Raw genomic sequence first — 8,874 nt, 5'->3', positions numbered from 1 at the left:
TAGATCTTGATTTATCGGGAAGAAAATATGTTATTATAATTTTTGAATACAGTCGTATACAATTTCAAAATAATATCCTTTTTACGTTAAAATTTTCTCAATCCGCGCGTCCTCTAGCGACCGGTAGCAGTAGCACTAGTCTGAAATATTACTATTTTAAGGAATCCTGTCTCTTTAAAATAGCACCCAAACCTAAAATCCCTACAGAAGAAATCCAATTTTTGTTTGTCAGGATCACAGGATAAGGTCGTTTTATAAACTTGAAGCAGCGGAGTTGAGCTTAGGTGGGCTTCATTGTATTCATTTAAAAACTTCTGCAACATCTCGTTTGCACAATAAACAACACTAGTCAACAAATTTTGCCTTCTGATTATGCATCCGAAGCCCGTTTTGCTCCATCAGGTCAGAACTCGGAAATTCACTTTTCAAAATTAACTTGCAAAATCTAGAAATTTTATAATGCTTATCCTTTTTTTAATTTTTTCAAAAATTTGTCTGTTTTTTGTCTTATACCTTCTAAACAATAAAAGATTGATCTATTAGAATAAAATATCGATGTAATAATTTTTAAGTTACGAGGCATGAGATCATTTTTTTGTCAAAAATATCGTGGAAACTACTAAAATCTTTGAGTTTTATGTGTCGTTGAAAAGCTTATTAAATTGGCTTTTCAAAACACTGCTGGCAATTTCATAACATTGCAAGTTTTCAAAAAAAAATTGTTAAATAAAACATTCAAAAACTATTTTTTAAAAATATCTTTAAATCCGTGACTTCAGTTTTGAAGTTTTATTTTAGAAATGACTTTTTACTTCACCTGTACAATTTTTTTGTTGACTAATTTTATCTGTAATTTCTGTAAAAATGTGAGCAAAAAATTCAAATTTTGTTTCCACAATAGGCGTTAATTTCCAGTTGCTTTAAAGTAAAATAACTTTTTTATTTCAAATAAAACGTCCTTTATTTTTTATGTTCTTTATGCTCTTAATTTCTGGCTGATTCTTGTTTTTTTAAAGGACTTTTTCTTGGTTGGTTCTTTTTCTTCTTCGAATTTGTAGACACTTGAAGAACTTATGTAATAACAAATCAATACAAATGTGTAATAAACTTCATTATTTTGTTTAAATTAACTCATGCTTTTGTCTAAATTAGTTCTTTTTTACAGCTGCAGGCAAAAGTATACAGAGTCCGGCAACACTTGTGTCCACCCTCAAAATCGTCTTTAATTTTAAAGATAAAATTTAGAAAATTTTGCATACACTCAAAGTTGACAAAACTCTAGAAGCCGACGCAAAAATTTGTTATTTATCACTGATAGTTTTGGCGGCGCGACGCCCTAAAAATGTAATTTTTAGCTAATTATGAGAGTTTGTAAATTCAAGCTCTAATTTAATTGTTTTTCAGTATGAATGTGTTAAAAATATTTCAATTTAATGCTAATTGTATTTAAAATTTGAGGAAAAAATGCTGTTTTATCAAGTTTGTTTCCAATATCATTACGTCAACATTGGGAACTACGTTTACACCCATCTGTCAACATCTTGTGTCACAAATGACATCTATCTTTTGGTTAGCTTACTTGGTGAAATTGTCGCTTTGTCGATGTTAATTAACGATTTTTAATGTCCAAAAAGTGCAACATGCTCAAGTTAATCAAAATTGACCTTCATACAGAAGAATGAAGTGACTTGTGAAATTTTGGTGCAAACGTAGTTTGTCACTGCGCTGTCATAATTTTTAAAACTAACTTAATAAAACAGCGTTTTTTTCGCTTTTAAACACAATTTGATTTAGATTTAAAATAAAAACTCAAATATTTGTGTCACAGTTATGTTGAAAAAAATTTTAATTTGGGAATATTTCCGCAAAAACTCAAGAATCGCTAAAAAATTATACTTGGCGACGCCAAACAAACCATGATAAAAAACAAAATCTAGAGCTTTGTCAACTATAAGCGTATGCAAAATTTCAAAATTTTATCTTTAAAATTAAAGACGATTTTTAGGGTGGACACAAGTGTTGCCTTTCAAACGTATTCGAATCGGTTACTAATTTGTAAATCCAAACACCAAGCTTGAACAACTTCATTTTTATCCGCTGAAGTGAAGAAGAGTTTTTTAGCTGTTCCTAAAAATAGTATTCGCAGTGGCGTCCTCTAGTGTATAAAATTGTAAACTTCTATCAGCAAAATTAAAAAATCAAAAACAAAGTCGAGATCAAAGATCATAAATGCATCCAGATAAGGGGAAAAATAGAAATATGGGTTATAATTTCGATTTGTATTTGATTTTGATTAATTGGTATATAATTTTGCTGCCAAGAGTTCTAGATTTGTTTACATACGCGAATACTTTCAAGGAATAGCAAAACTGAGAGAAACCTTTCTTTGAATCGGCTATGACATATTGAATAAAACCTTTTTGACATAAAAACAATATTATAAAAGGGGGAGTCCGCTTAAAAAAATATGTATTAAGCACATAATATGGTGGATGCGCCAGGCAAAATTAAAAAATATGTATGTGTATATTTAGGGACTGAGAATAGTTTGCATTTTAACATTATAATAACTTATATAATACAAAAATTTTAAGTATTTATGTAAAATTATACGTAAGCCTTTTAAAGTAAGGTGACTTGGGGTAAGTCCGAACGTAGGATAAGACCGCACGAGGCTAATTGTAGCCACATTTATTTTCTTCCAATTCGATTTATATAAATATAAGCACCATATTAGTAATTAAGTAACTTTTGTACATATCAAAGATATTATTACATAAATTTAGTTAAAATTGGTTTATAATTCTACTCAGTAGAGACAGAATTATCAACTAGTCTAAATTACGTTCGCCCCAATTCACCTTACCAATAAAATCATTAAAACTTTACTTTCATTTGGCTCTCATTTCACTTAGATGCTATCATTACCAATACAATACAAAGGGTCTATTGTTAAATATATTAGTACTTGAATGATAACCGGAAAAAATTAGACAAAAGGAGATCCATCTTACTATGCACTTACAAATAGTAGCAAACATCACGTATTTAAAGTTACTTCAAAGTTTCGCGTTCTTAACCCAAATTCACTTTCTGGTAAAGTCCTTGTTTTAACTGGTTCGCTCTAATTTACTAAATATAGCTAGCAGCTCCCACCGTTGAACTACCCAATAGTTTGATCCGTGGAGGTGAAGGTAAAACTTTGGAAAACAAAACTTACTACATTTTCCATGGAATACCATACGCCGCTCCCCCAACCAAAGAGTTACGATTCAAGGTGAGAACAGTAGATATTTTCTAAATTCTCAACAATGAGTTTTAGGCACCTCGATTGGGATGGAACACGCGATGGTAGCAGCAATAAGTGGACGTCGTGGAAGATTTACTCATAGTGAAAATGAGGCTGAAGACTGTCTCTACCTTGATGTCTACACTCCACAGGTAAAAAAGATCAAAAACTACAAATTTGACGTAACTATTTCAGCTACCACCAGATAGTGGTGAAGCTTTACCTGTAATGCTGTACATTCACGATGGTGCATTTCTTCAAGGCTCAGGACTAAATCCAGGTGGTGACCTTTTTATGAACAACGACGTTATTTTAGTTTCGATTAACTACAGACTGGGAATTTTTGGTACAAAGTAACTTTTTGTAGAAATTTTCTTAACTGAGCTTTAAGGTTTTATTTCAACTCAGGATGAGGTAATTCCTGGAAACAACGGGTTGAAAGACCAACAGTTTGCGATAAAGTGGACACACAACAATATTAATCTCTTTGGAGGAGATCCGGACAAAATTACGATTTTTGGGCAGAGCGCAGGTTCGGCTTCTTGCGCTTACCAACTCTTAAACCGAAACAACAATGGTCTGTCTTCGGTTTGTTTTTCAATTCATGCAACTAAGAAGTTTCAGGTTTGTTCCGAGCGGCGATTTTGCAAAGTGGTTCCTTCTTGAGCCCTTGGGCTTACCAGAGACGCGCCAGAGAAATTGCTTTTAAAACTGCTTCTTATTTGAATTCGACTTTTAAAAACTGTGATGACTCCCAGGCTTTGTTGGACTTTTTGATGACTGTAGATGCGAGCGATCTTGCTGAAGCTGTAGATAAACATTACGAGATGGTAAATTCTTCTGTTGTTAGGTTAGAACTGATTTGTATTGCAGAATAATGAACCGTACGATAATGAGGTTATTAAAGGATTTTTCCATGGACCCGTAATTGAAGAAAAAAATCCCGACGCGTTTATCACAAAGAAGATGTACGGACTTTTACAAGCTGGAAACGTTGTCAAGGTACCACTTTTAATCGGTACCACATCTGAGGAATACGGCTTCCAAGGTTCTTCATTCTAGTCTAACAGATAATGATGTAAAAAATGTTTTTGCAGATCCAGAGATCATGATGGATATCATGCCAAAATACGACGCGCACTTAGACTGGTTGGTACCCAAAGACATGCAAATTACAGACGAGAAAAATCTTACAGAAATGGGGCGTTTAATTCGAAAAATATATACCGGGGGCAAACCATTTGTTGATAATTTAGGAAACGCTATTAGAGTGAGCAACTTCAAACTTCTTCTTCCTGACGAAAATTTAATTTTTATTTTAGTTCTTCAGTGACAACTCTTTCACCAGATCGATAATCCGACACGGTGAACTTTTCTCTAAAATTGCACTTATTTTTACGTTTTTTCTTATCATGGTCAACTTCCTAACCGTGATAATCCGCCTTACGATGGCGTTGAAAAAGTTTCACATTCTGAAGATATTTTTTATCTGTTTTGTTGGGGAACCGCTGAAAGTGACCATGTTACCAGCCAACGACTGATTAAACTGTGGACGGATTTCGCTAAATATCAGTAAAAAATTAAAAATAAGTACTGGAAATGACAATTACCATTTAGGAATCCAACACCAGAACCTTTAGAGTTACTTCAAAACGTGACGTGGCCCGCAGTGTCAACCGATGACGGTGATTTCTTCTATCTGGATATAAATGAAGACTTGGAAGTTAAAAGTCATCCAAAGCAGAAGACCTACGATGAGTGGATCAAGTTGTATGATAGTTTAGGTTATGATGATTTTGATACGTTTTAAAAATATGCATGTTTTAAGTACTTACATCATTCAAAATGTTAAAATATAAAATAATAATCTTATCATTACAAAATTTATTATTATCATTGATAAAGAATTGTACGGATAGATTCCGTTACTTCATTTCCAATTATGAAGCAGATTCAAAATCATTACTGCTTCAGATACGAAGTTTGAAATTTGAAGACCAACTTAAAAAAATCTAAAGAAAATTTTAAAATTGTCGAAGATATAATAAATCGGAAAAAATTTGAAGAAAAGGAAAAAAGGTCAAAAAAATAATGTAATAGGAATAATTTAAATCTTAAAGATTGTGAGATCTGAAATTAAAAATTTTATTTATAAATAATTTACTACATTTTTAAGAATCTGAAGAAGAATTAAAAAAAACGAACATTAAGAAATTTAGAACAAACTTTAAATCTAGAAATCGTACAAAAATAGGTTTGGAGTTGTTTTCAAAGAAATTGTTTTTAATTCCAGCTTATCTTGTTTTTGCCTAGAACATTAAAGTGGATAAAATTGTATAAAACCTTTCTTAGAATTCTTAAACCGCAAAAAATAGACAAAATTTTTATAGTCAATGAAACGGAAGTTAACTCAATATTTTTATCTTTTAAAAGGTTAAATTTGTTTCATAGACACTCATTTTGATTTGTTAAGTGGAACACTATGCGATAAGCAAATGATTTAATCTTGAGCCTTCGACAGTTTGATGAATGATGTCTCGAAAATTTTTGAACTTTATATAGAAGTTTTCCAGAATTTTATTTAGTATCAACCAAAATGTATTTCAACTTACTTCCCTATTTTGTGCTTCTGGGACAGTTTAATTTTTTGGTAGTATGCACACGAAATAATTCATTTCTCTAACTTATTAAATTCAGCTGGCAGATCCAACTGTCCAGCTACCAAATGGTTTCATCAGTGGTCGTGAAGACGTAACTTTGGAAAACAAAACGTATTTCGCTTTTTATGGAATACCATATGCTGCTCCTCCAGTTGGAGAATTGCGATTCAAGGCGCCGCAACCAGCACTCGATTGGGAAGGAACTCGCGATGGTACCAAAATGGATACCATATGTTATCAGAGAAATGGTCACAACGAAAACGAATCAGAAGACTGTCTTTTCATCAATGTAGCCACTCCTCAAGTAACTATAAAAAAATTAAGTAGAAGAAAGCGGATATAAGAAAATTGTTTTAGTTACCAAGTGAAGACAACAACGTCTCATTACCTGTGATGTTATGGATACATGGCGGTGGCTTTGTTGGGGGATCAGGAATGGATGTTGGTCCTGATCTTTTTATCAACAATGATGTTATTTTAGTTTCTGTAAATTACAGATTAGGAATATTTGGTAACAGAAATCATCCTCGCACTCTTTGAATATAACTAACGAAATTGCAGGCTTTCTTTCTACTCAAGATACGGTAATTCCAGGAAACAACGGCCTTAAAGATCAACAGTTTGCAATTCAGTGGACACACGACAATATTCATCTTTTTGGAGGAGATTCCAACAGAATTACCATTTTTGGACAAAGTGCAGGGTCGGCTTCTTGTGCTTATCAACTGCTCAACCAAAAAAACAACGGTTTGCTTACTCGAATAAGTTATTTTCATTTAAAATAAAATCCGAATTAGGTTTGTTTCAAGGGGCGATCTTAGAAAGTGGTTCTTTTCTTAGTCCATGGGCTTTCCAGAGGGACGCCAGACAAATTGCCTTTAGAACTGCGTTCTTCTTAAATTCAAGTTTTGAACACAACAATGATTCCCAGGCATTGTTGGAATTTTTATTGACTGTGGATGCGAAAGATTTATCTACAGTGGTCGATCAATACGCTGAAATTGTAAGTATAATTTTTAATATTATAATTATTATTTTATTGCACTAAGATTAGAACTAATATTGTTGTTAACATTGTAGTACAATAATCCTTATCCAACTGAAATTACCCAAGGATTTCTTTTTGCTCCGGTGATAGAGGAAAAAAATCCAGATGCCTTTCTTACCAAAAGAATGTATGGACTTCTAGAAGCCGGAAATGTGGTAAGGGTACCGATTCTTATTGGAATTACCTCTGAAGAATTTGTTAACCAAGGTCAGATTACAAGTTTAGTGAAGATATCGTTTCTAATGTACTCGTATCTTTGCAGATCCAGAAAGTTTTAAGAAAGCTGTACCAAATTATGATCATGTAACCTCGTTAGCACCAAAAGATATGCAACTTTCAGCAATAAATGATCTTGTAATAGTAGGACGTTTAATTCAACAATTGTACACTGGAAATGAACTATTTAGTGAAAATCTAGGTAGCGCTATTAGAGTACGTGACCTAAAAACTGTGATTGTTGAAGATTCTATAATTTTTGTTTGCAGTATTTTAGTGATACTGCTTTCACTAGATCCGTGATCAAACATGGCGAACTCTTCTCCAAACTTGCAGATACCTATTTTTACATTTTTTCGTACGATGGTTTACTTGGCAATTGCAACATTACTTACGAAGGTGCAGAAAAGGTTTCACACACTGAAGAGCTTGCTTATCTGTTTTGTTCTGGAAACGGATGTGATTTCAGCAAATATCCGGAAGGTGACGCGGTCACAAGTCAACGATTGATCAAGCTCTGGACTAATTTCGCCAAGTATCAGTAAGTATTAATATTAGTTATCTGAAATAAGTTGTTTTGGTGTGGATTTAGGAACCCAACACCTGAACCTTCAAAGTTACTTCAGAATGTCACGTGGCCGGCAGTATCGACATATGATGATGATTACTTTTATCTCAACATTGATGAAGACTTGGAGATTAAGAACCATCCCAAGGAAGACACTTATGCTGGGTGGGTTCGTATTTATGAAGAATTTGGACCTTTGTTAATGGATACCTATTAAAACAAAAAAAGCGGTAGTAATACAATGTAATTATTATCTAAAAATTTAGTAAAAATAATTTGTATGCGCATTTTTATACCCTTTCGAGAAAAAATAACTGAGAACGGCTTCCATTTGAGGGTCGATTTACTTTATTCAGGCATTTTGGGTTTTATTATTTCAAACAAAACTTTCCTATTAACTTATTATTATCTTTAAACAAATATTTTGCTTTTCAGAATTTTTCAATACCTTGGAACTCTCACATGTATCTTGCTTAGATTCTTTAAACTCTTCAGCTATCGTATTATTAATATTAAATGATTGATTCAAATGATTTACCATACACTGAAACACTCGATTGATAACTGGAAATTTATTATCCAGTAAAAACCAAAATGTACTTAAAATTGCTTCAATGTGCTATGCTCTTAGCACACATCCATACATTGGTAGATTTTAAATAAGTAATGCTTTTTTCTTTCTTCTTTTCTTAAATTAAGTTATCAGATCCAATTGTTCAACTCCAAATGGTCTCATTTGTGAACGCGAAGGTAAAACTTTAGAAAACAAGACGTTTTACGTCTTTGGTCAAAGTGCGGGGTCGGTTTCTTGTGCTTATCAATTGCTCAACCAAAAGAACAATGGTTTGCTTGCTTAAATAACCAATTTTCATTTAACTAAGTTCAGAGTTTGGTCTGTTTCAAGGAGCGATCTTAGAAAGTGGTTTATTTTAGAGCCCATGGAGTTTCCAAAAGAAGGCGGGAGAAACTGCGTCTTACATAAATCCTTCTTTTGAACACAGCAATGATTCCCAGGCCACAGCATAGAGAGATAAGCAGTAGGGAAAGCTTTGGTCGGCACCTTTGATGTTGAGCCACCAAATTGAGCGAAGTA

The 8,874-nt window shown here is 33.0% G+C and overlaps 1 protein-coding gene and 1 pseudogene across 2 annotated transcripts; both read left to right on the top strand.

The window, feature by feature from the left end:
* Positions 1 to 3,015: 3,015 nt before the first annotated feature.
* On the top strand, positions 3,016 to 5,099 carry LOC148178212 (juvenile hormone esterase-like; annotated as a pseudogene). Its single transcript, XR_015769711.1, has 10 exons — positions 3,016 to 3,096; positions 3,143 to 3,292; positions 3,327 to 3,441; positions 3,485 to 3,635; positions 3,681 to 3,866; positions 3,914 to 4,119; positions 4,163 to 4,337; positions 4,387 to 4,559; positions 4,612 to 4,861; positions 4,907 to 5,099. The product of XR_015769711.1 is annotated as a juvenile hormone esterase-like (transcript).
* Positions 5,100 to 5,769: 670 nt separating this feature from the next.
* LOC148178211 (juvenile hormone esterase-like) lies at positions 5,770 to 8,068 on the top strand. Its single transcript, XM_088050843.1, has 9 exons — positions 5,770 to 5,939; positions 5,987 to 6,253; positions 6,307 to 6,460; positions 6,511 to 6,696; positions 6,747 to 6,952; positions 7,030 to 7,204; positions 7,260 to 7,429; positions 7,483 to 7,754; positions 7,806 to 8,068. The coding sequence occupies exons 1-9, from the start codon at positions 5,886 to 5,888 to the stop codon at positions 7,996 to 7,998; spliced, it is 1,677 nt and encodes a 558-aa protein (XP_087906969.1). The 5' UTR covers positions 5,770 to 5,885; the 3' UTR covers positions 7,999 to 8,068.
* The last annotated feature ends 806 nt before the right edge of the window (positions 8,069 to 8,874 follow it).

Source organism: Gnatocerus cornutus, chromosome 2 (genome assembly GCF_029298725.1).
Source record: "Gnatocerus cornutus isolate USDA-ARS CGAHR chromosome 2, icGnaCorn1.1, whole genome shotgun sequence".
Classification (NCBI taxonomy): Eukaryota; Metazoa; Arthropoda; class Insecta; order Coleoptera; family Tenebrionidae; genus Gnatocerus; species Gnatocerus cornutus.
Note: the sequence above shows the minus strand (reverse complement) of the source record. Positions and strands in the feature narration are given on the sequence as shown.